We start from the raw sequence: 26,008 nt of genomic DNA, 5'->3' as shown, positions 1-26,008 counted from the left end.
GCAAGTCAGTATTAGGAAAGGTGTCTCTTCTAACAGGACTCTGGGAAGGGACACAGTCTTTCCAACTGCTTCTTTTGCATTTGACCAGCTTTGTTGAACTGACCTCTTGAGTGTTTTCTCTTGAGGCAGAGTAACTTCCAGAGTCAGAGGTTTTAGAGAAGCAGTACATCTTATTTCTGCCCCTAAATAATTCCAGAAAAACTAGCAGTTATCACAGTATTTCTGAGTAGCCTCATTTGATTCCACAATTCTAAGAAGAGAGAACAAAGTGTTAATCAGATTCCCAAGAGGCTGAGCACCATGTCTGAGTTCAGATGCAGGAATGTTTGGATGGTCGATCAAGCCTGGGCACCAGCCAGCAGAATGGACCCTCACCTGATTCTCCCCCAGTACGAGGCCTTACCCCATTTGGGTGCTAGATTATGGAGAGACCCAGAGAGTCCAGAAGAGTGGACTTGGTGGCAAGCAGGTCCTCAGGGGCTTCCATGAAACCGTTAGTGAGCAACCAGTTCTGAGCTGCCCACTGCCCCTGGCTACCTGATTTCCTCCTGTTGCCCTCTGATCTGGTTTTGACCCTCCAAAAAGTTCATCATGGATTTTCTTCATCGTGACTCTTGTTCACTTGTATCATCTGTCAGCAAGCTCATTAGCACCAACCTCTCTACTTCAGTCTCTCCATTGCTATAGACAGCTGATTATTCTTTGTGTCTCTCTTTGTCCCTGCAGTCCCCAGGGAAAAGCCTTTCGCTCTAAAGTGGAATTGATTGCATACTTCGAAAAGGTAGGCGACACCTCCTTGGACCCTAATGATTTTGACTTCACGGTGACTGGGAGAGGGAGCCCCTCCCGGCGAGAGCAGAGACCAGCTAAGAAGCCCAAATCTCCCAAAGCTCCAGGAACTGGCAGAGGTCGGGGGCGCCCCAAAGGGAGCGGCACTGGGAGAGCCAAGGCGGCGGCCCCAGAAGGTGTTCAGGTGAAGAGGGTCCTGGAGAAAAGCCCTGGAAAGCTCCTCGTCAAGATGCCTTTCCAAGCGTCGCCTGGGGGCAAGGGCGAGGGGGGTGGGGCTACCACTTCGGCCCAGGTCATGGTGATCAAACGCCCTGGCAGAAAGCGAAAAGCTGAGGCTGACCCCCAGGCCATTCCCAAGAAACGGGGCAGAAAGCCAGGAAGTGTGGCAGCAGCTGCTGCCGCTGAGGCCAAAAAGAAAGCCGTGAAGGAGTCTTCCATCCGGTCTGTTCAGGAGACCGTGCTCCCCATCAAGAAGCGCAAGACCCGGGAGACGGTCAGCATTGAGGTCAAGGAGGTGGTGAAGCCCCTGCTGGTGTCCACCCTCGGCGAGAAGAGCGGGAAGGGACTGAAGACCTGCAAGAGCCCCGGGCGGAAAAGCAAGGAGAGCAGCCCTAAGGGGCGGAGCAGCAGCGCCTCCTCGCCCCCCAAGAAGGAGCACCACCACCACCACCACCACTCAGAGTCCCCAAGGGCCCCCATGCCACTGCTCCCGCCACCGCCTCTGCCCCTGCCTGAGCCTGAGAGCTCCGAGGACCCCACCAGCCCCCCTGAGCCCCAGGACTTGAGCAGCAGCGTCTGCAAGGAGGAGAAGATGCCCCGAGGAGGCTCACTGGAGAGCGATGGCTGCCCCAAGGAGCCAGCTAAGACTCAGCCCGCAGTCGCTACTGCCGCCACAGCTGCAGAAAAGTACAAACACCGAGGGGAGGGAGAGCGCAAAGACATTGTTTCATCCTCCATGCCAAGGCCAAACAGAGAGGAGCCTGTGGACAGCCGGACGCCCGTGACCGAGAGAGTTAGCTGACTTTACACAGAGCGGATTGCAAAGCAAACCAACAAGAATAAAGGCAGCTGTTGTCTCTTCTCCTTATGGGTAGGGCTCTGACAAAGCTTCCCGATTAACTGAAATAAAAAATATTTTTTTTTCTTTCAGTAAACTTAGAGTTTCGTGGCTTCAGGGTGGGAGTAGTTGGAGCATTGGGGATGTTTTTCTTACCGACAAGCACAGTCAGGTTGAAGACCTAACCAGGGCCAGAAGTAGCTTTGCACTTTTCTAAACTAGGCTCCTTCAACAAGGCTTGCTGCAGATACTACTGACCAGACAAGCTGTTGACCAGGCACCCCCTCCCACCCGAACCTTTTCCCCATGTGCTCATTAGAGACAGAGAGCAGTTGAGAGGACACTCCTATTTTTGGTGCCATTGGTGCCCCATCCACAGCTCCACTGGCTCCCCTACCGCCCCCACTCCCAACCTCAGTGGGATAGAGAGGTGTGAGGTAGGAGCAACCGTTGGATTCTTTAGGAAAACGACGGTGATGACCAGTGACTGTGGCCCACATGATTCCATCCATGGTGGCACAAGTCTGACCACACACCAACCCCAATCCAAAACTGACAAGGACATTTTGCAGGACAGGAAAGTGATACCTGTCTGTTCCGGCTCTGGCGTGCCTAAGAAAGAGTCCTGAACTGCTGGCTATAGACTGCCCTGAACCACAGGAGAGGGTAGCCCAGGATAAGGTGACATCACCTGTCCTCAAGGCATGTTCCTCCAGTGGATGGCGCTACAGGGGCCATGGAGGCAGCAGGACAAGGCACAGGCAGGCTGCTCAGCAGTCAAGCTAAGCCTAGTGCCACAGAGCAAGAGATTCCTAGTCACTTACAACAGTCTGTGACTAGTAGTTAAGGACTTAGTGGACAGTAACAGGGCAGGGGGAGAGAGGAAAATGTTCTTCCAGTTACTTTCCAGTTTTCCTTTAGGGACAGCTGAGAATTATTTGCACTATTGAGTCTTCATATTCCCACTTCAAAACAAACAGATGCTCTGGAAAGCAAACTGGCTAAAAATGGTGACATTTGTCCCTCAGGCCACCAGGCGTGATGGTGTTCAGAACTACCTGGATCTGTATATACCTGCGCTTGTTTTAAAGTGGGCTCAGCACATAGGGTTCCCACGAAGCTCCGAAACTCTAAGTGTTTGCTGCAATTTTATAAGGACTTCCTGATTGGTTTCTCTTACGTCCTTCCATTTCTGCCTTCCTTCCATTTCGTGCTCCTTTCCCCTAACTCCCAGTTCATCCCTTCCGTTCCAGGAGCTGCAGTGCCCAACCCCACGCCCGGCTGGCACTAGTCAGCTGCAGCTGTAGCTCTCTCTGCTCTTTGCCTTTCCATTGCTAGCACCAGCCATCACGCCAGCCCCGAGCAAGCTCTGAGCTCTGCTGAGTCCACCCTGGCCTCTGGGAAGAACAAGAAGGCAGCAAGCTTTTGCTCTCTTAGGTAGTCATGTCACCTTTTTCCTGCTAAGAAAAAGCAAAAGGCTTTTCAGACCCTGAACCATAAGCCTCTCCACCTTGTGCTCTAGAAAAGCTGGGCCACATTCGGTGGCTGAAGAAGACACGGGGGCCCTCTGGGGCCTGTCAGAGTCACTGAATGGGGCTCTCAACAGGGCCTCCCTGCCCTCTGCCCTTAGCCCCACTCCGAAGTCTAGTGTCAAGCATAGTGTGGCAGGGTACTGCGCGGGGCAGATGCAGACTAGAATGACACCTAGCCCCTCTTCTGCCACCCTTTCCCCACCAAGTCCTTGTCTAGCAGAACTCTGGCTCTTGCCCACTGGAGTCTGGGCAGATCCAGCGACCACACATTTCAGTCTCTGGTGAGTGTGGTTGGGGAGCTTGGGCTTGCTGTGGGGTTTTAATGATCAGTTTTCATTTGGGATCCCAAAGTTTTTAACCTGTTCAGGAAGTCCTTATCTAGCTGCATATCTTCATCATATTGGTATATCCTTTTCTGTGTTTACAGAGATGTCTCATATCTAAATCTGTCCAACTGAGAAGTACTTTATCAAAGTAGCAAATGAGACAGCAGTCTTATGCTTCCAGAAACACCCACAGGCACGTCCCATGTGAGCTGCTGCCATGAACTGTCAAGTGTGTGTTGTCTTGTGTACTTTCGTTACTGTCCCCCAGCTTCCTTACCGCGGTGTAATCATGGAGGAGTGAAACAACATAGAAATCGTCTAGCACTTCCTTGCCAGTCTTTAGTCAGGAACTATAGTTGACAGTTCCAATCGATAGCTTAAGAAAAAACCATGTTTGTCTCTTCTGGAATGGTTAGAACTAAGTGAGGGATTTTGCCCTTTCTGTTTGCAGTCACAGTTGGACTTTTCTAGCTGATTTGTATCCGTTTGCTTACGCTGTAAGAGCAAACCTTGCAACCAGATTCTTGTCAACCAGTCCTGATCCCTTCTGCTTGCTCTGGTGTGATCCTCAGCCTTGCTTATGACTCCTCCCCAGGAAGGGAGGAGGGGTCAGAGGAGGGACTCCAGGGGTCCAGGATGTGTCCAGAACCCCTCTTCCTCCAAGGACAAAAGGCCCCTGCCCCTGCAGTGGCCTCGCATTCCCAGCGCCCTTCAAGGACACCTGTCCGAGCAAGCATAGCACCTGGGTCAGGTCATCATCAAGATGTTTATTGTGGTCAGCTGGGTTTTTGCGTGTCGTACTTAGTCCAATGAAATATGGCTCCTAGGCTTTGTGCTGCCTGGGCTGGTTAGACATTCATGGTTTGGGAACATCGGGTGCCATGTTATTTCATTTGGGCCCCACATTCGGCTCCTTCTCTCCCAGCTTCTTTCCCTTAGAGCTGGTTCCAAAACTGCAGATAGTGCCTGCAGCTCCTTGGGATTTTCTCTACTTCCCACCTTCTTCCCCATTCTCTCCTTCCTAAATAAAGGCATCATGAGTCAGTCACCTTTTAAGCAGGCAGCTTTGGAGGGGTTGTACTCTGGCAGCCAGGGGCCCTGTAGATCTCAGGCCACTGCTGCCTTGTAGTCAGGTTGACAAGAGTTTAGAGGGAAAAGCCTTAAGCCACGGGATTGCCACCAGCTGTGTCTAGCTCAGATGTGGAGTGTGACCTTGATCTTGTTGGCACTTGAACACTGTGAGGATTGGGGGGCATCTTTTAATGAATTCGTGAAGAGTGGAGGAACTGACCAACAGCTCTCGGATACCTGGAGCTAGGTCACTGAGGTCACATCCAGTCTCCTCCACCCTGTTCTAGTTGTTAGTTACTACCTCTCCCAATAGAATGCTGTCTGTTCTCCAGCTACAATCAGCTTGGCTTGGCCTGGCCTGACCTTGACCATTGGTGGGCCTGTCATAACCAGTGGTATTGCTGAACTTGACAGTGCAGTGAGCTGAGGCTAGGTCCACAGCCAGGCTCTCCTACAGCTCCCGTCTGCTGGTGCTGTAGTTCTGTGTTGAAAGGCGCAGGGGACACTTAGAAATGCCATATCTCCCAGTCCATCAGTGCCAAACTAGCCAGTGGCCCCAGCCTCTCATCTCCAAGGATGTGAAAGCTGTAGCCCCATCGTGGGTGCAGACAAGTCTGTTCCATGCTGTCCCAAGAGGCTAGTGGCCACAAACATTGGAGGTGGAAACTGGAGCAGTCCCCAAGTTGCTGCTTCTCTGCTCGGCTTGTTGCTATGAACAGTGATCTTGGAAAAGGGTACTAATACCCAGAAAGAGACTGCCAAGTTTGGTGGGGACAGAACCTCTGGATAAGTTACAGGTGGTTCAAGCCCAGGAAAGAGCAAAAGGGTCAGAACTAAGTCCACCAGATGGAACCAATCAGATTTCACATAGCCCAAGTGGAGTGTCTGAGCTCTGTATCCCATCCCTCCAACTGTAGTATCCTTCCAGAGCATTCCACCCAGGCTGTCTGGGCAGAGAGAGGGGAGGTCACAGGTGCCAGTTCTGCATGAAAACCTTTGTGTATTAGTTGGTAACCTATATAACTTGCCCCAGATTGTTTCCTGATTCGGGTTCATACCTACAGATCCTAGGACCGAGACTTCAGGAAATGAGTTTCTAGAGCCCTGTGGACTTTGACAGCAGAACTCCACGTTGGAGGGCTGGGGCAGATGGAGCACTGTCCCATGCCTGAGTCAAACCCTCTGCTTCACCCATCTCCTCTTCGGGCTCTTCCTCCCTGCTCTCTGCTGTAGTGAACCAGCCCCACTCTGAAGGCATTTGTTGATTCTCTCCATTTTGATGTCTTTCTTTTTTAGGTACTATATCAATCTTTAGAAAAGGCTTAGTCTAATTGTTATAAATCGCTAGGATACTGCCTCCCCCAGGGTCTAAAATTACATGCTAAAGGGGGAAATTGAACACTGAAATGAGTTCTCAACAATTTAGAGGGAGAACCTTGAAAACATTTGGCAGAAAATTACATTTTGATGTTTCTGAATAAGAGCAGGCTTTTACAAAAATGCTGATCTAAAATACTTAGTGCTTGGCCTGCGATATCTGGTGAGTGATCTGGGCAAAAGGAACTCCAGCCTGAAGCCTCCTGCATCTGAAGAGGTGGAACCTGGAGCCTCTTGAGATTCTGGCCATTTGATCATTGGAAAGCCAGTCACTCCTTGAGTAGGTAGCTGTCCCCAGAACACAGCTTCTGACCTTGCCCTTTGGTGGTGACTTCCCTTGATATGGGAAGCAAACTATTCACCAGTGACCCAGGGTCAGTACAAACGACCCACTGTACTCATCTTGACTGAACCTGCCTCAGCACTACGGAGGGAACTAGGAAGGGTCTGTGGCCATGGTGTGTATCCAGCCCTGGGGCCTCCCATCCACCCCCCCCCCACCCCCGAAGGGTCTTAGTTATAGATGGAATGGCTGTGTGGCAAGTGCCCTGGCATGCCCTTCTGAACCCACACCTCTCCCCAGAGTTTCTCACTGTCTCCTCAAGCCACCCACTTGTCCTCCAGGTGACATGGGAGCCCCTAGGGGATAGGAGGGAGGGAGGGCAGTGTAACCGCTCCCAAGGAAGATGGTCCTCTCCTCCCCTGCATTGGAGGGGGCTTTATTCAAGCAGAGCCCCAGGCCCTCATGGAAAGAAGTGTCGCCTTTGAGTTAAAGAACATCCTGGCAATTCTCAAATGGCCTTTGCTCCTTGCTTCCCCTCTCTCTTACATCTTAAAAGGTCCTGCTTAGCAGTGAGAGCAAATGCGGTGTAAAGATGAAGATCTTTGTTTAGTTCCTGCCCACTGATAGTCCTTCTCCCCGCAGTGTTTGTGTGTCAAGTGGCAAAGCTGTTCTTCCTGGTGAGCCTGACACTATCCAGTAACTTAGAGACTACATGCATAGGCCTGCCTCGTCTCCTCTCTTCTGGACTTCTGCTTAGCTTTTCAGTTTGGCTTTTAGTTGAACCTATCCTTTTTATTTTATGCACCAACTAGACACACAGAGCAGTTGAATTTTATATATATATACATATATATATATCTGTATATTTCACAATTATAAACTCATTTTGCTTGTGGCTCCACACAAAAAAAGACCTGTTAAAATTATACCTGTTGCTTAATTACAATATTTCTGATAACCATAGCGTAGGACAAGGGAAAATAAAAAAAAAAAAAGAAAAAAAAGACATCTGTCTGCTGGTCACTTCTTCAGTCCAAGCAGATTCGTGATCTTTCCTCGCTTCTTTCAAGGGCTTCCTTGTGCCAAGTGAAGGAGGCCCCAGGTAGCACCCAGGTTTTGTTTCTCCTCTGCTTGTGAATGGGGTCCCAGGATTCTGGGCGCAAGACAGTTCACCTCAGCAAGGGGTCCAGGAGCACTCCCTTGACCTGCTGAAGTCCAGAATTTAGTCATTACAGCCTGATCTCCTCCATCTCTGGGGGTGGGGAGTTGGCACGCTTGGGAGGTGGCTCAGCTCCCTCCACCCCTCCATAGCCAGGGAAAGCCCATGTGCAGGCAGTCTGGTAGGCTTCCCCATTGGCAGGGTTCGAAACATTTTAAAACCCACTCCACCTCACTGACTCCAGGGGCTAGAGGGGAGAGGCCTGGCCTGTCTCTGAACCCATGAACTGCACCAGGTAGAATGCCAGAGACCCCAGAACCACAGCCAACAGTCCAGTGAGTCTCCTACAAAGAGTAGTGAAGACTCCAGAAACATCCTTCTTTTTTCCCCCTCCCATGAGTAATTGCATTTGCTTTTGTAATTCTAAATGAGCAATATCTGCTAGAAAGTTTAGCTGTAACAGTTCTTTTTGATCAATTTTAAGTAAAAATCACCAAATAATAAAATCCAGAAACTTGTTCTTCCAAAGCAGAGAGCATTATAATCACCAGGGCCAAAATCTATCCCCTACCCCCATTCCCCATCCTGCATCATTGCTTCTTCTGAGGCCAGAATTCAAGAGACATTTGTAGGCCCTTTGGGTGGCCGGGACACCCTCAGGCCTCTTGGAAGATGGGCTGGGGCAGCCTCTGGGTCCCTATCCCAGGACCTGCTCCAGCAGGCGATCAGTATTAGCCGAGGGTTGCGACGATCTTTCCCAGTCAGCTGGGATTGGGGCAGAGAAGGCAAGAGGCTGTTGCCGTTGAAGTTCAGCCACTGACAGGTGGGTGACCACACGTGTCCACTTGTGTGCTTGCTGGCTGATGTGAAATCGGCATCCAAGTTAGCCTCACCTGGTGACCTCTAGCCCTGCCCGGATGGAGTGGGCCACCTGGTTCCATGTTTCTGGAGAGCTGGACGGTGAAGTGCAAAAGGCTTGCAGAACTTGAAGCCTGCTCCTTCCCTTGTCACCACGGCCTCCTTTTCCATTTGATTTGTCACTGCTTCAATCAATAACAGCCGCTCCAGAGTCAGTAGTTGATGAATATATGACCAAATAGCACCAGGACTGTTACTCAATGTGTGCCGAGCCCTTTCCTTGTGCTGGGCTCCCCGTGTACCTGGACACTGTAACGTGTGCTGTGTTTGCTCTCCTTCCCTCCTTCCTCACCCTTTCCTTGTCTTTCTGGGGTTTTTCTGTTTGGGTTTGGTTTGGTTTTTAGTTTTCCTTTTGTGTTCCAAACATGAGGTTCTCTCTACTGGTCCTCTTAACTGTGGTGTTGAGGCTTATATTTGTGTAATTTTTGGTGGGTGAAAGGAACTTTGCTAAGTAAATCTCTTCTGTGTTTGAACTGAAGTCTGTATTGTAACCATGTTTAAAGTAATTGTTCCAGAGACAAATGCTTCTAGACACCTTTTCTTTACAAAGAAGAGGAGGGAAGGGCATGGTGACTAAGGCAAGAGGGGCGATCTGAAGAGATGACCCCTGCCCGACCCCTGCAGAAGCCACTCTTAAGAGGTCAAGCCCAGGAGTCCCATTCTCAAAGTCAGACCAAAACCAGCTTTTGTTCCACCTAGTGGAATCTTTTGTGCTCCCCTCTTCCCCTCCCCAGGTTATTACCACCATTGTTTTTAAGGGAAAACAAGGTCAGTGTTCCTTCAGAGAGAGCCAGAAAGGGATGTGGGGGCAGAGCTCAACTCGCTGGGGGGAGGGTGCTGAGCTTGAAGTCAGGGCACCACTGGTGGGCACGGGTCAGGTGGGTTGGCAGGTGGATTGGCCACTCCCTGACTTAACACATCTCTTCCTGGACAAGGCCAGGCAGAATAAACATTGTCTCCAAGGCATGCCCCAGAGCATTACCAGTCAGGACACTTCTGTCACACTCCCATTCTATCCCCAAGTGCAAAGTACTAATGGGGTATCTATTCCTCGCTGCCCCAGGGGAATGAAATGATGGCAGAGGGGACTTGCTCCCTTTCTTTGCTATCATCTGATTCCCAGCAAAATTTGAATGTGAGACATACCCTTCCCTTTCCATGGCCACCACCCTTTGAGGTAAACATGTTACAGATCATTTTGGGCTCACTGAACAGGGGCAGATCTGTGCCCCTTAGTGCCGCAGGTGGGGACAGTGTTCCTGTAGTGACCATGTACCCATGGAAGAACCAGGCAGGGTGTATGCCCCCTTCCAAATCCAAGTCATGCTGCCGTCTGCCAGTCTGAGAACCAGTCTGTGGGACAGTACTGCCAGTGACAGGCCACCCTGTGCTGAAGGGAGCTGGCTACAGCTCACAAGCCCACCTGAGGGTTGGGAGTGGACATACAGGGCACGGGGAGAGACCCGGGACAGACTCAGCTGGAGGGGTATTGAAAAAGCCCTCTGTCGCCTTCACCTTCAGTTTTTGTGTTTTGGGACAATTACTTTAGAAAATAAGTAGGTCGTTTTAAAAACAAAAATATTGATTGCTTTTTTGTAGTGTTCAAAAAAGGTTCTTTGTGTATAGCCAAATGACTGAAAGCACTGATATATTTAAAAACAAAAGGCAATTTATTAAGGAAATTTGTACCATTTCAGTAAACCTGTCTGAATGTACCTGTATACGTTTCAAAAACACCCCCCACTGAATCCCTGTAACCTATTTATTATATAAAGAGTTTGCCTTATAAATTTACATAAAAATGTCCGTTTGTGTCTTTTGTTGTAAAATCAAGTGGTTTTTCATAAGGTTCTTTTACTATTTGAAAAGATGGGCAGCACGCAGTTTTATTTTATTTTTGTACGATTTTTAATACATGTGAAAGCAAAGAATACTCAGCATGCCTTTCTAAGTGACGCGTTTGCACCTTTTGTTGGGAAGTACTGTATCCTGTGCTGTTAGCATTCTCGATAAATCTCTCTGTGAAAGTGACTCAAGGTCTGGGCTTTCATTATAAGTCAGCAGTCCCTTCCAGCTCACGTGACAGCATGGTGGTGCGTTTGCTCATTTGATCCAGCTGTCCCTGAACAACAATAGCTACTCTTAGGACTGTTGTGGGAGGAAAGGGAAGCCCGCTTCATATACTGACATCTTCTTTGGCTTGCTCCCAGTCAGCACTTTCTAGGCACTCTGCACTGCACGTGATGAGAAGGGCCTGACAGGAATCCACCTGGAGCCCAACTTCCTTCTTCCTAACCAGAATGGTAGGGGCTCCTCTTAGGTCCTGATGTGCCATGCAGTGTGTTTCAACACCTACACACCCAGCTTTGAGTCCTGTGGCCTAAAGGCCTTTCACATGGTCTTTGGCTAACCTGGCTTCCTGACCAGGCAGGGGCATACTGAGGAACTGCCCCCAAAAGGTACCCATTCCTAACACATCTGTCCTCAGTAGACTAATGATAGCTGGAGGAGAGGATAGTGGCACATTACATATAGATGTGGGCATACCCTCTAGAAGGTCTTGAAGTCCTGGCCTTAAATATTAAATGAAAGAGCTAAAAAAAAAAAATCCAACCTGTAGACAGAGTATCTCTTGCCTCAGCCTCCCAGGTGCTGGGAGTGCAGGTGTCAGCCATCATGCCAGATTTTTATGCTTTTTTGATGGTTTGGTTTTTTTTGAGAGAGACAGCATCTCACTATGTAGTCATAGCTGGCCTGGAACTCACTCTATAGAACTGGTTGGCCTTGGACTTGAAGCAGTCCTCCTGCCTCCCAAATGCTGGGTTTACAGGTGTGACCCTTCATGCCCAACTTGGCTTTACCTTGAGAGTAGCCACAATGGTTGTACCTAGGGAAGAGTTCACAGTGGGAGCTTGTGATGGATCTTGGGTGGGCCTTCTTTCTGGAAATAGTCCCTGAGAGGACACACTGGTGAGTGGGAACGACAGGGCAAGAGGGGCTTAGGAGACATGTGGCCTTAAAAGCATGCATGTGGTTGAAGAAACAAAACAAAAAAAAAAAGACCCTACTGCTACCTGTGGGTCTTCTCATGCAGTGGGGAGTCAAGCAAGTACGGGGGCACCAAACCCCAGCAAGCCCAGGTGTGCATGAGATGACAAGTACAGTGGGGCTCAAAATTTTTGCCACAGTGGTTTGAGCTGCTGTGGTGTGTGCAAAGTCACAGCTTCAGGAGACAGCGTGAGGAATGCATTTGAGTACGCCTGAGAAATTCTAAGTAGCTTAAAGCTGCTGATGTATACAGAGGGTTAGGTCATCTTCGGAACAGCCCTAAAGAGCTGGGACTCTCAGACACCACCGTGGGAACCTTGGGAAGGTCTTTTGCAGGACAGTGCTTGATGGCTTGTACCAAAAAGAGACCATGCGAGTGCTAAGCCCCTTCAGAGCCAGTATGTTCATACAGGTAAGGGCTAAGGGTTGATGACAAGAAGAGACGGCTCATGGAGAGGATGGTGACTACAGAGATTAAGTGAGGTCGGTAAAAGTGACAGTGCCGAGTGTCCAGATGGGAGTGGTCAGAGCAATGTGTGGGTGGGGAACACTGGGGGAGTGGGCAAGAAACCCCTGTGCGGCTACAAAGTCAAGTGGTAATACTGACAACTGCTTCAGAAAAGAGGGCAGAAGTTGCTGGACTCTGGTGTTCTCACAACGGGGAGTGAAAACTGAGGTAATGGGAGAAGGACAGTAGGAACTGAAAGTCATGCATCAGGAGATGGAGGAAAGCCCTCCTGAGACATATCTGTGTACTAGTGAGGAGCCTGCAAGGATGGAAAAATGGGAGATACTGTGACGGTCTGCTGGAGGAGTTCCTGAAGGAGCAGAAAAGATGGGATGCTGGGCCCAGGAGGCAGCCTGGAGCACAAGCTTCCAGGCCGTTCTCTGGGCATTCGGCCTCACCACCAGCTGACCAGAGTCAGCCTTTTTGTGACACACATTTGACCCTGTCCTGCCTAGAATTCTGCCAACTCCCCACTGCCCCCAAATAAAGACAAAACTGGGCCTCTCATCGGGTTTGGCATAAGCTGCCAATTGGAACATCCTGTGCCTTTCCCATGCCCTTTGTTTCAAGAACTGGGAGGCTTTCTTAATCCTCTACAGCCCATTCAGACCCTTCTCCCGCCTGGAATCCCACCCTGCTGTGGAGGGCCGCAGCCCGACCGGGCCCTCCAGTCCTTGGGGGCCGCCCTTCTGCCGCGCTGGGTCCTTCACCCTGGCCGACGACAGAGCGGGACGCCCCCGTGTGGCCAAGGCCCGTGGTGCCGACGGCCTGCAAGATGGCGGCGGGCCCGAGCGCCGCCTCTTCCGCCTTGCCGGGCGTCGCACGAGGCCGGCTCGAAGGGGAAGTGAGTCAGTGTCCGTGGACCCGGCCGGCCTAGGCCCGCGCCCGCCGAGGCCCTGAAAGGCCCCGGGCCGGCGGCGGCGGTGGCCATGGCCGGGGGGCCGGGCCCGGGGGAGCCCGCGGTTCCCGGCGCCCAGCACTTTCTGTACGAAGTACCGTCCTGGGTCATGTGCCGCTTCTACAAAGTGATGGACGCCCTGGAGCCCGCCGACTGGTGCCAGTTTGGTGGGTGGCGGCGGGCCGGCGGGGGGCGGGGGGCCTGGGTTCCTGACGCCAGGGCCTGACGACCCCCGCCCCGCAGCGGCCCTGATCGTGCGCGACCAGACCGAGCTGCGGCTGCACGAGCGCTCGAGCCAGCGCACGGCCAGCGTCCTGTGGCCCTGGATCAACCGCAACGCGCGCGTGGCCGACCTCGTTCACATCCTCACGCACCTGCAGCTGCTGCGCGCGCGGGACATCATCACGGCCTGTGAGCGCGCGCGGGCCAGGAACCCTAATGGATGGGGGGCCCTTGGGAGGTGACAGGCTGGCACAGCGGGGTCGTACTCCTACACGCGCGCACACGCACCTGACCCTCAACCCAGCTTTCCTTCCTTGGCGTCCCAGGGCACCCTTCCACCCCGCTTCTGCCCCCAAGCACCACTACTCCGAAGCCCAGCAGACTCTCTGTCCCCTCCGAGGCAGAGGAATGGAGCCCCGGGAAACTGCAGCCCTCCGCTGCCACCCTCCTATCACCAGGTAAGAGGGCCTGGGTGTTAGGCCTGGTGGATCTGCCGAAAAGGCCCCCGTGACAGACCCCGCTGCTGGTCTTTGCCTGCCTCTCACGGGCATCTTTATGAAGCTTTTCCAGGCTCCCAGGCCCATTTGGGACCTGAACTCTGCCGGGTCCCAAGATCTGCTTCCCCTGGGCCACCTCTGCCAACTCCAGCCCCTTCCTCTACCAAGGTAAGTGTCCCTGTGACCCCCTCCTCCCAATGGGGGGGCGTGCCAGACGAGTGGGAAGGTACTCAGACTTTGGTGCCCCACAGAGCGATCTCCTGCCCCTGTCAGTCCACATGGGTCATGTAAGAGACAGCCAGGGCTGGGAGCGCTTGGCAGCCCCGGATGGAGGGGAAGAGACAGGAACCTCACCTGATCCAGGGTCTTTTCCAACAGCCTAGTCCAGAGAGCCCAGTGTCCCACCTGCAGAGGGCCCACCCCTCCCCATTTTGCTGGCCCTTCACTGAGATTTCCCAGGGCACCTGCAACTTCTCTGAGGAGCTCAGGATCGGGGAGGGCGGCTTTGGGTGTGTGTACCGGGCCGTGATGAGGAATACCATGTACGCAGTGAAGAGGCTAAAGGAGGTAGGTGTGCCAGCCAAGTAAAGGCCTGCAAGGCCATACGTCCTTGCTTCTCTAGTCCCTCTCCTCCATCAGCCCTCACTTCTTCAGTCCCCCACCTCTGGCTTCCCCAAGCAATTCCTTCAGTCCTCCGATTCTGGATTGCCTGTCAGGGCCTGGAACAGACAGCCAGCCTTGGAAGTAGCTGGTGAGCATGGCTCATGCTGCCTGATTCCCTACCTCTTTCCCCACCATGTTTTTGGCTATAGGATGCTGACCTAGAGTGGACTGTGGTGAAGCAGAGCTTCCTAACAGAGGTGGAGCAGCTGTCGAGGTGAGCCTCGGGGTTCCCTCCTGGCTGGGGGCACAAGGAGAGCCACCCGAGGGACTCATTAGTCTCTAGGACTGCATACCACAGGACCTGGTTCCTTTGGGCCCCCAAGGCCTGCCAGGCCCAGGTGAGGGAACAGCAAGGGCTGCCTGCCCAATCTGGCTACATGGAAGGTGGTGGAACCCAGAGAACCAGAGAGCCCAGACTTCACTCTTTCAAACAGGTTTCGTCACCCAAACATTGTGGACTTTGCTGGCTACTGTGCTGAGAGTGGCCTCTACTGCCTTGTCTATGGCTTTCTGCCCAATGGCTCCCTGGAAGACCATCTCCACCCTCAGGTATGTCACTTGGCCTGGGCCCTTTCCTGGTACCTGCAGCACTCTTGGCACCTGGGCAGAGCTGGGCACAGGCCTGCCTCTCAGCCCTTGCCAGACAGGACTAAGCTGCAGCTCCTTCACAGCACTTAGTTCAAAGTCTAGCCCAAAATAAGTTGGTTGGAGGGGCTGGAGAGATGGGTCAGCGGTTAAACGCGCTTGCAGAGTGTGGCGGCCCAGGTTCTGTTCCCCAGTACCCACTTAAAGCCAGATACACAAAGTGGTATATGCATCTGGAGTTCATTTGCAGTGGCCAGAGGCCTTTGGCCACACCTATTCGTATTCTCTCTCTCTCTCTCTCTTTTTCTGTTTCGCTCACTGCTTGCAAATAAACACAAAAAAGAAGGAAGGGCCGGGTGTGTGGTGGCACACGCCTTTAATCGCAGCACTCCAGAGGCAGAGGTAGGAGGATCACCGTGAGTTCGAGGCCACCCTGAGACTACATAGTGAATTCCAGGTCAGCCTGAACTAGAGTGAGACCCTATCTTGGAAAACTAAAAAAAGAAAAAAAGAAAAAGAAAGAAAGAAAGAAAGAAAGAAAGAAAGAAAGAAAGAAAGAGAGAGAGAGAGAAAGGGGAAGGTTTTGAAAGGGACTGGAGAGATGGCTCAGCAGTTAAAACACTTGCTTGCAAAGCCTGATGGCCAGGGTTTGATTCTTTGATTCCCCAGTTCCCATGTAAAGGTAGGTGCATAAAGTGGCACATGCATCAGACATACCAGTTTCCTCTGCCCTTCTCTTTCTCTCTGCTTACAAATAAATACATAAAACCATTTTAAAGGGGGTGCTGAGAGATGGCTTAGCAGTTAAAGGTGCTTCCTTGTAAAGCCTTACAGCCCTGGTTCAGTTTCCCAGTGCCCACATAAAGCCAAATGCACAAAATGGTACATGCAGCTGGAGTTCGTTTTTAGTGGCAAGAGACCGTGGCATACCCATACTCTCTGTCTGCCTCTTCCTCCCTCCCTCCCTCCCTCCCCCCTGCACAAAAAAAGGCCCCCGTCAAATAAATCAATAAATTTTTTTGTTTATTTTTATTTATTTATTTATTTGAGAGCAACAGACAGAGAGAGAAAGAGGCAGAGAGAGAGAGAGAGAGAGAGAGAGAGAGAGATTGGGCGTGCCAGGGCCTCCAGCCACTGCAAACGAATTCCAGATGCGTGCACCCCCTTGTGCATCTGGCTAACGTGGGTCCTGGGGAATCGAGCCTTGAACCGGGGCTTCACAGGCAAGCGCTTAACCGCTAAGCCATCTCTCCAGCCCAATAAAATTTTTTTAATTGTTTTTTTGTTTTTTATTTTTTGTTTTGTTGTTTTTTTGGGTTTTTTTTTTTTTTTGGTTTTTGGAGGTAGGGTTTCAGTCTAGCCCAGGCTGACCTGGAATTCACTATGGAGTCTCCGGGTGGCCTCGAACTCATGGCAATTCTCCTACCTCTGCCTCCCTAGTGCTAGGATTAAAGGTGTGCACCACCACGCCCGGCTGTTACTTATGTTTATTGACAAGTTCCATGATTGTAAACAATATTCCATGGTAATTCCCTCCCCTCTGCCCCTTTCTCCTTTGAAACTCCGCTCTCCATCATCGTATCCCCTCCCCCTGTCAGTCTCTCTTTTACAAAAATATTTTTAAAGGATTTTTTAATTTTTTTGTCTATTTTTATTTATGTATTTGAGAGCAACAGACAGAGAAAGAAGCAGATAGAGAGAATGGGCACACCAGGGCCTCTGGCCACTGTAAACAAACTCCAGATGCATGTGCCATCCTGTGCATCTGGCTTATGTGGGTCCTGGGGAATAGAGCCTCGAACTTGGGTCCTTAGGCTTCACAGGCAAGCGCTTAACTGCAAAGCCATCTCTCCAGCCCAATAAAAAAAAAAATTTAAGGAAATGTAGGTGGCACTCGCCTCTAATCCCAGCACGTGAGAGGCAGAGGTAGGGGGATCACCATGAGTTCGAGGCCACCCTGAGACTACATAGTGAATTCCAGGTTAGCCTGGGCTAGCGTGAGATCCTACCTGGGGAAAAAAAATAGGTTGAGCATGGCGTGGCTGTGCAGGCCTTTAATCCCAGCACTTGGGAGGCAGAGGTAGGAGGATCGCTGTGAGTTCGAGGCCACCCTGAGACTCCACAGTGAATTCCAGGTCACCCTGGGCTAGAGTGAATCCCTACCTCCAAAAACCAAACATAAAAACAAAACAATGATTGAGATGGGGAAGTAATATGATGGAGAATGGAATTTCAAAGGGGAAAGGGGGGGGGATTTCCATGGGATATTTTTTTTTATAATCATGGAAAATGCTAATAAAAATTTAAAAAAAATAAAAAGAAGGTAGGTAGGTTGGTTTCTTTCTTTGCTTGCTTGCTTGCTTGTTTGAGGCAAAGTCTTGCTGTGGAGCCCAGGCTGACCTCAACGTGGCAATTCTCTTGCCTCACCCTCCCCAGTGCTAGAGTGGCATACGTGTACTAACACTATACCCAGCTTGGCTTGAGCTCTTCCATAGAACTTCTTCCTGTGGCCTCTCCCTGGCTACTCCTCTAAAAAGGGGGGGGGGGTTCTTGGGGCTGTAGGGGTAGCTCAGGCAGTCAAGTGCTTCCCTTCCAAGCATGAGAACAGGGCTATTCTGTCCCCAGTACCCACACAAAATGCCAGATGTGGGATCTGTGCCTGTAATCCCAACACTGGGGAGGTGGAGACAGGAGGATGCCAGTCTAGCCTAATTGGTAGGCTGCAGGCCAATGAGAGACCTTTTCTCCAAGGAGGTGTATAGTGCTCCTGGCAATACTCAAGGCTGTCCTCTGACCGCCACATGCATCTCAAACACACGCGTGGGCACAGACACACAAATACGCATGCACACCAACATGCACACACTGACAAGAGTTTCTTGGCTCTGTACAAACAAGAGTAGACCAAGGGTTTGTTTAGTCTGCAGAGCTTTTGAGGAACGAGGATTGGGGGCGGGGGAGCAGTGGGAACCGGCTAGGCCCTGTCTGAGTGACACACCCACAGACCACCATGTAGACCAGGCAAGAGTTTCCTTGCCTTCTTACTCACAGTGTATTGGGGAAGGTAGAGGGAATGTCCTCAACGCCTTCCTAACCACCCAGGGACACAGAATGATCTCCTGGAACCCAAGCGCAGCACACTGTCATGAATCGTGAGACACCATTCCCAGCTACTTGCTCAGCTTTGTGGTGCTTCCCAAGGCCTTGGAATAACTTTAGTCTCCACCTGCTCATGAACTAGGTAGAGGACATGGCTCCTTGTTCTCCAGAAGGGGAAACTGAGGCTCACAGAATGAAATGGCTGGCTTGTTCTAGGCCACAGAGTGACATACTAAGAGAAAGAGTGATCAAAAAGCAGTTGTCGGGCTGGAGAGATGGCTTAGCGGTTAAGCGCTTGCCTGTGAAGTCTAAGGACCCTGGTTCGAGGCTCGGTTCCCCAGGACCCACGTTAGCCAGATGCACAAGGGGGCGCACGCGTCTGGAGTTCATTTGCAGAGGCTGGAAGCCCTGGTGCACCCATTCCCTCTCTCTCTCTCTCTCTGTCTTTCTCTCTGTGTCTGTCACTCTCAAATAAATAAATAATGAACAAAAAATATTTTTTTAAAAAAAGCAGTTGTCTCCAGCCATCCTTGTGCCCTCTTCTTTGCCACCCCAGACCCAGACCTGCCCCCCTCTCTCCTGGCCTCAGCGACTGGATATCCTTCTTGGCACAGCCCGGGCTATTCAGTTTTTACATCAGGACAACCCCAGCCTCATCCATGGAGACATCAAGAGGTGAGGAAGGCCTTGGGAGATCTGTAGGCAGAGCCCCTGCTCATTAAGGAACGCTACTCTCAGTTGAGAGTCACCTACTCAGTCCTGTTGATACAGGAATGGACACAGCCTGGTTTTATCAGGGCCCCCCCAGGTGTGGGGAACTGCAGACTAGGGCCAGGCCTGAACTGAAGCCATTCTTCCTCCCCAAGTTCCAACGTGCTTCTGGATGAGAGAATGATGCCCAAGCTGGGAGATTTTGGCCTGGCTCGTTTCAGCCGTTTTGCAGGCGCCAGCCCAGGCCAGAGCAGTGCCGTGGCTCGGACTCGAACAGTGCGTGGCACCCTTGCCTACCTGCCTGAGGAGTACATTAAAACAGGCCGGCTGGCCGTGGACACCGATACCTTCAGCTTTGGGGTGGTGAGCCGCTAGCCTATTTGTTGGCTTGGGAAGGGAAAACCACCAGTACGCAAAGGCAGGAGGGTCTGGAGAATTGTGGGTAAAGGCCAGAAGTCAACCTGGTGAGAAGCTAGCAGAGTTCCCTTGCACTGTCTCCTTCCTTCCCCTGTGCTGATTTTGTGTTGGTAGTTTTGTGTTCCTTGGCTTCAAATGGGCCCTCCAAAATGCTTAACCTTCAGTTCCATCACTGGCTCTGACCTTGCTGAAAGATAGTCCTCACTTGCCTGGGGCCAAACTCCTTTCTGCATACAATGCCTCCTGCCAAGGCCCAGGTAACATTCTCCATTCCATCCCCTCTAGGTAGTGCTGGAGACCCTGGCTGGTCAGAGAGCTGTGAGAACACATGGTGCCAAGACCAAGTATCTGGTGAGCCCCTGAAGTCTGAGCAAGGGAGGGAAGGGCTGGTGGGACGGCTCAGTGGGTAAAGGCTCTTGCTTACAAAGCCTTCTGGCCTGGGTTTGATTCCCCAGTATCCACATAAAGCTAGATGCACAAAGTGGCACATGTGTATGGAATTCATTTGCAGTAGTGATAAGAGGTCCTGGCTCGCCCATTCATTTGCATATTCTCTCCTCCCCCACTCCCACAAATAAGTAAAACTATGTGTGTGTGTGTATTTATATATTTGGTTTTTTGAGGTAGGGTCTCACTCTAGCCTAGGCAGACCTGGAATTCACTATGGAGTCTCAGGGTGGCCTCGAACTCACAGCGATCCTCCTACCTCTGTCTCCTGAGTGCTAGGATTCAAGGCATGTGCCACGACGCCCGGCAAAACTATATATATTTTTATATGGGTTTTTTTTTTTTTGTTTGCTTGCTTGCTTTTTAGAGGTAGGGTCTTGCTCTAGCCGAGGCCGACCTGCAATTCACTATGTAGTCTGTAGTCTCAGGGTGGCCTCGAACTCTCGGTGATCCTCCTACCTCTGCCTTCCGAGTGCTGGGATTAAAAACATGGTGGCACACGCCTTTAATCCAAGCACTTGGGAAGCAGAGGTAGGAGGATTGCTGTGGGTCTGAGGCCAGCCTGGAACTACAGAGTGAGTATCAGGTCAGCCTGGACTAGAGTGAGACCCTACCTCAAAAAAAAAAAAAAAATCTAAAAAGGGCTGGAGAGATGGCTTAGCAGTTAAAGCTATTACCTGTGAAGCCTAAGGACCCAAGTTCAATTCCCCAGGACCCATGTAAGCCAGATGCACAAGGTAGCGCATGTGTCTGAAGATTATTTGCAATGGCTGAAAGCCCTGGCATGTCCATTCTCTATCTCTATCTGTCTCTTTCTCTCTGTCTCTCAATAAATAATTTATTATATGTATATATTATATATAATATATATACAATATATTATATATAATTATATATTATATATATATTAATATACAGTATTGTATATATAGATATATACATATATATTATATATATATTGGTTTTTCAAGGTAGGGTTTCGCTCTAGCCCAAACTGACCTGGAATTCACTATGTAGTCTCAGGGTGGCCTCGAACTCATGGCAATCCTCCTACCTCTACCTCCCGAGTGTTGAGATTAAAGGTGTGCACCACCACACCTAGCTAATTTTTTTTAAATAAAGGAAGAAAGACAGGGAGAGAGGGAGGCACTGTTCCTTGGCCACTAACTGGTGAAATGATATAAAACAACATAGCACCCCAAGGAAGCCTGTTACTACTACTGCTGCTGCTAACTCATCTCCCCCTTCAAGCTCATCTTTGAAAGTGGGCAGGGCCCCAAACAGTTTGCTTTACCTTGCAAGGAAAAAGCTGTCTTTCTTCTGTACATGGCCTTGGAGCTCAGTAGTACAGCACTTGCCTAGTGTACAAAAAGCCTTGGGTTTCATTGCTAGCCAAAGATAAAAAAGAAGAGAGAAGGAAGGAAGGGAGAGAGGGAAAGGAGGGAGGAAAGAAAGAAAACTATGGCTTTAGCAGGCATGGTGGCACACACCTTTAATCCCAGCACTTGGGAGGCAGAGGTAGGAAGATTGCCGTGAATTCAAGGCCACCCTGAGACTACACAGTGAATTCCAGATCAGCCTGAGCTAGAATGAAACCCTACCTCGGAAAGAAAGAAAGAAAGAGAGAGAGAGAGAGAGAGAGAGAGAAAGGAAGGAAGGAAGCAAGCAAGCCATGGCTTTGACAGACCCTTCCCTGGGCTGGGAACAGGGAGAGGGCCACTTACTCGTGACACCCTGGGACCGGAGCTGCAGTGGGGCTCAAAGAAGGCAAGGCTCCAGGAAAGGCAGTGCTAGAGAACCGGGCAGGCTGAGAACCCTTCTCCAGGCCCTACCAAGTGAGGAAGAGGTGAACACACCATGCTGTTCCCACTCATACGTCTTCATTCCCACCTGCCTTGCCATGTACTGATGTGGGGCTAAGGAAATGGAGTCCTAACGCCCAGCATGGTGGTGCACACCTGTACTCCCAGCACTCCGGAGGCTGAGGGGCAGGAGGATGACTGAAAGTTTAATTAAGACCAGCTTGGGCTACACAGCAAGCTCATGTCTCAAAAAAAAAAAATGGGGGGGGGTGGAGAGGTGGCTAAGCAGTTAGGGTGCTTGGCCATAAAGCCTAATGACCCAAGTTCAGTTTCCTAGTAGCCACATAGAGCCAGATATACAACAGTGGCACATGTGTCTGGAGCAGCAGCTAGAGGCCCTGATGTTCCCATTATTTCTCCCCCCCCCCTCTCTCTCTCTCTCTTCCAGGCATGGTGGCACATGCCTTTAATCCCAGCACTTTGCAAGCTGAGGTAGGAAAAATACTGTGAGTTTGAGGCCAGCCTGAGACTAATTCCAGGTCAGCCTGGGCTAGAGCATGACCATACCTCAAAAAATAATAATAATAAATCACAAAACAATGATGGGTATGGTGCATGCCAGTATGTAATCCCAGCCTTGGGATGTGAGTAGGAAGATTAAGACTTCAAGATCATCCTCAGCCACATACTGAGTTTGAGGCCAGTCTGGGCTACATATGATAGACTGAACACGTAGGCAATGCTGGAACAATTCCTGAGCCCAGAACATACTTGGCCCACATTTGCCCCTCACCTTTGCCAACTGCACACCTCCCATTGCTTCTGGGTGAGGGCTGTGCCTGCCCACTGTTGGTCTTGCTCAGTGCAGCCCACAAGCCAGGAACCAGACTTGATCCCTGCCTTCCTCACCTTCTGCATCCTTCAGTGTTTCCCAGCTCAAGTGCCACTTGCTCAGGTCCCATGGGCCTTACTAATAAGCTAAGACCCCACCGCCACCATACCAGGAAGTCAGCTCTGGAAAGCAAGGCCCAGAGTGTTCAGTTTGTTGCTTTATCCCCAGAGCCCAGAGCATCAGTGGGCACATGGTGGGTGTTTAGTAAACCAGTAAGAGAAGACCACAAGACTGAGTGGCGGTGGTGTGGAGGGTTGGGCAGAGGCCATGCTCACAGTGTCTGTCCCACAGAAAGACCTGGTTAAAGATGAAGCTGAGGAGGCTGGGGTGACCCTGAAAAGCACCCAGACCACTCTACAGGCAAATACGACCACAGACGCTTGGGCTGTTCCCATCGCTGCCCAGATCTACAAGAAACACCTGGACCCCAGGCCCGGGCCCTGCCCACCCCAGCTGGGCCTGGTCCTAGGACAGCTAGCTTGCTGCTGCCTACACCGCCGGGCCAAGAAGAGGCCCCCCATGACCCAGGTAGTCCTGGAAAAACTACCTGTCACAGGGTCGGGGTGGCCAGCAAGAAACCCCACATTCTGGCCTCGATAGCAAGCCTAGAACTTGCCTGGGCTCTTTATGGAGACAAATCTCCCACCATTCCTTGCTTGCCCCTTGGTTAGGCTCCGGGTGGCACCATATGTAACTGCTCCCAGGGCACGGGTAGAAAGAAAGAGCTTGTACCGTGTCCCTATGCTTTCCCAGCTGCAGGATGTGCTGGTTTGGTGGTTTCTGTAGTCAGTTCCTGCAGCTGTCTGGGGCCTGTGGCAACAACTTGAACCCAGGCCAGTCAAGGCCAGCCTGGAGTAGCGCTGTGGTCTGACCACAGGGTGTCAGGCCAGGATCTGCAGCTTTGCCCACACAGAGCCTCTCTCCCCACACAGGTCTACACGAGGCTGGAGCAGCTACAGGCAGCAGTGCCAGGGCCTCCTTGGGAGCCACAGGCCGCCGGCCCCAACCCTCCTTCCCCACAGGAGAACTCCTACATGTCTACCACTGGCAGTGCCCAAAGTGGGGGTGCCCCCTGGCAGCCTCTGGCAGTGCCCTCAGAAGCCCCGGCCCAGGCTGCCGAGCAGCTCCCGAAGAGTCCCAACCAGCCCGTGGAGAGTGACGAAAGTGTGTCCAGCCTCTCGGCCGCTCTGCACTCCTGGCACTTAACTCCCAGCTGCTCCCCAGGCCCAGCATGCCTCGGAGAGGTTGGCTGTGCCCAGGAGGGCACCTCCAGAGAAACAAGCTGGGGGTGTGGCCCAGGCTTCCAGCCCACAGCTGTGGAAGGTAACTTGGGGGACAGGTGTCCAGAGGGGGAAGCAGGGGCCTCCTTTGTCAGTAGCCCTCAGATTCCCCACTGAGGCCTTCCGAGAGGAGGGAACTGGGCCAATTGTTTAGCTCACTATGTCCTGCGGGCTCAGGGCCACAGAGAATGTGTTGGTACTATCTTATGTCTCCTCCCAGGGTCATGCCCCCCAGGTAGATGAGGAGAGGCAGAAGCTCCCTTCTTAGCCCTTCTCCCTGCCACATGCTTGAAAGCCAACGATTACGAAGGCTTTGTACAGGTTGTTGGCCTGGCCTGGGAGCAACTCACTGAGGAATTCTACCCCGAGTCCAGTACTGCAGGGTATTCATGTTGGGGCCACTAAGAGTTGCCAGAGACAGCTAAGAGGGTACTGTCTCTGCCCAGGCTCTTCCGTGGGCAGCTGTGCATCATTGTCATCGGAGCCACCACAGATCATCATCAATCCCGCCCGGCAGAAGATGGTACAGAAGCTGGCCCTGTATGAGGAGGGCATCTTGGACAGCTTGCAGCTGCTGTCGTCAGGCTCCCTCCCAGGTACCTGGGGACACCTCCAACTGAGCATTCTAGAGAGTGGGCCCCAGATGATCCCCCTCCCCAACACACACGCTCAGGCTGCAGCCCAATGGTCCATCTCCAGGCCACATTCCTCATGCCACCCTTAAACAGCAACGTGCTTGTTCTGACTACACAGTGGAGATCCCCACTCAGCAAGGACGTGGGACAGCCAGGCAGGCCACCCCCTACAATAATGGCTGGCAGCCCAGCCTGCCCTCAACACCTGGGAGGAGACCCTGACCCAATTTCCTCACCACCTGACAGCAGCTCCTGCCCTTCACCCGAGAGTGCCAGTCCACCATGCTCCCAGAAAATGTGAAACCCCAGCAGGAATTTTCCATTTCAGGTCCTACTTAGAACTAGAGAGCCTGGGTGGTTCCAGAGAGCACCCTAAGGAGTTGAGACATGACCCAGGCCCCAGGCCAGGGCTTTTGGCAGACAAGGAATCCTCCCCTGATTGCTAAGTGGTATTTCCTTTTCCGCAGGCCTGGCCCTGGAACCCCAAAACAGACAGGGGCCTGAAGAGAGTGATGAATTTCAGAGCTGATTAGTTCATCCAGCAAACCCCTCAGACTCAAGTCACAGTTCTTATGGTTGGAAGTTCTCATGCCATGCAACCTCCTCAGCAGCCCAGAAGCAGCAAGGGTGGGGCCCATCCCCAAAGTGGGGCAGAGGGTGGTGGGCCCTGCTGCTCTCAGTATGTGGGTGCAGCCAGCGGCGGCCAGCGAGGCTGCTAGAAGCTGATAGGGCAAGGCAGCTCAGAGGCCTGCCTTTGCGTCGGTGTCTAGGAGTGAGGTAAGCAGATGACTCCGAAGCGGTGGGGTGGTACGAGGCAGAAGGCTGCTAAGTGCACAGACCTAGGGCAGGTGGGTGGGGCTGTTGGGATGGTGGGAGCTGGCTCCCAGAAAGCTAGGCAGGGCATCTGCAGCCCAGTCCTACAGAAACCATTAGCCCCCTCCCTCTAGACCTTCCTAGAGCCGAGAGAAGGAGCCCTTCCTTCCTGCGCCACAAGCAGGTGTGGCCTGGGGCCCTCCCAGCCTCTTGCAGACATGAAGTATGACTGTCCTGGGGCGCCACCAGCAGGAAGTGAGAGTTCTGAGACTCCCCCCGAGCGCAGCAGTGCCCCTGCCACGCACTGACGTGGACAGGCCTCACACATGCCTGTGAGCTAGCCTAATGTGACTGCCTGCTAGGTAGGCCACCCTTAGACACCACAGCTGTGTCCTCAGTCACGAGTCACACTACATGCCCCTGTGAAGTCCAAGGTGTCCTGACTCATAAAAACTTACATTTCACTATCTGGCTAGACTTGTGGAGTTTGTTGCACTTAAAGCCTTGATCTTTGCCCAGGGTTCTTGAGTGACAAGCCAAAACTCCAAACCCCACCATCTGGTTCCCACTCTGCTGTGCCTAGACTGGGGACAGATCGACTGGCCATTAAGTTTTCCTTTCATATCTCATGGGTTTTGATGCTATTGTAAGTGGGAACTTCACTTCATGTCATTTCCGAATTCTCCATTGATGTTGTATGGAAATATAATTAAGTTTGCCTGTGGCCTTTATTTGGTGACCTTAATTAAATACACTTATTAATTCTACTCGTTTGGGGTGAATACTTTGGAATAGTCTCTGTACTCGATCATCTCATGTGTAAACAAGGCAATTTTGCTTTATCCTTGCCAACCTATATGCCTGTTTGTTCTATTTTTTGATTATTGCACTGGTTAAAGTGATGAGGAGCCAGGCGTGGTGGCGCACACCTTCAGTCCCAGCACTGGGGAGGCAGAGGTAGGAGGATCATCCCTAGTTC

The 26,008-nt window shown here is 51.7% G+C and overlaps 2 protein-coding genes across 3 annotated transcripts in view; both read left to right on the top strand.

Annotated features, from left to right (window-relative positions):
- Mecp2 (methyl-CpG binding protein 2) overlaps window positions 1-10,543 on the top strand; it is a 107,656-nt gene extending 97,113 nt beyond the window's left edge. The window contains exon 3 of the mRNA XM_004672098.3: window positions 727-10,543. Within this exon, the coding sequence (XP_004672155.1) occupies window positions 727-1,810 (1,084 nt within the window). The 3' untranslated portion in view covers window positions 1,811-10,543. The remainder of the gene's footprint in view (window positions 1-726) is intronic.
- A 2,454-nt stretch (window positions 10,544-12,997) lies between these two features.
- Window positions 12,998-25,796, top strand: Irak1 (interleukin 1 receptor associated kinase 1). Of its 2 annotated transcripts, XM_004672095.2 has the most exons (14): window positions 12,998-13,133; window positions 13,210-13,377; window positions 13,515-13,646; window positions 13,750-13,853; window positions 14,064-14,252; window positions 14,498-14,562; window positions 14,783-14,897; window positions 18,589-18,707; window positions 18,899-19,106; window positions 19,446-19,511; window positions 22,593-22,829; window positions 23,234-23,624; window positions 24,028-24,177; window positions 24,684-25,796. In XM_004672095.2, exons 1-14 carry the CDS (start codon window positions 12,998-13,000, stop codon window positions 24,743-24,745), a joined length of 2,142 nt encoding a protein of 713 aa, XP_004672152.2. In that variant the 3' UTR covers window positions 24,746-25,796. The 2 variants fall into 2 exon arrangements, with proteins under 2 accessions (XP_004672152.2, XP_044996765.1); XM_045140830.1 differs by lacking the exon at window positions 14,064-14,252.
- Window positions 25,797-26,008: the final 212 nt, after the last annotated feature.

Source organism: Jaculus jaculus, chromosome X (genome assembly GCF_020740685.1).
Source record: "Jaculus jaculus isolate mJacJac1 chromosome X, mJacJac1.mat.Y.cur, whole genome shotgun sequence".
NCBI classification, from domain to species: domain Eukaryota; kingdom Metazoa; phylum Chordata; class Mammalia; order Rodentia; family Dipodidae; genus Jaculus; species Jaculus jaculus.
Note: the sequence above shows the minus strand (reverse complement) of the source record. Positions and strands in the feature narration are given on the sequence as shown.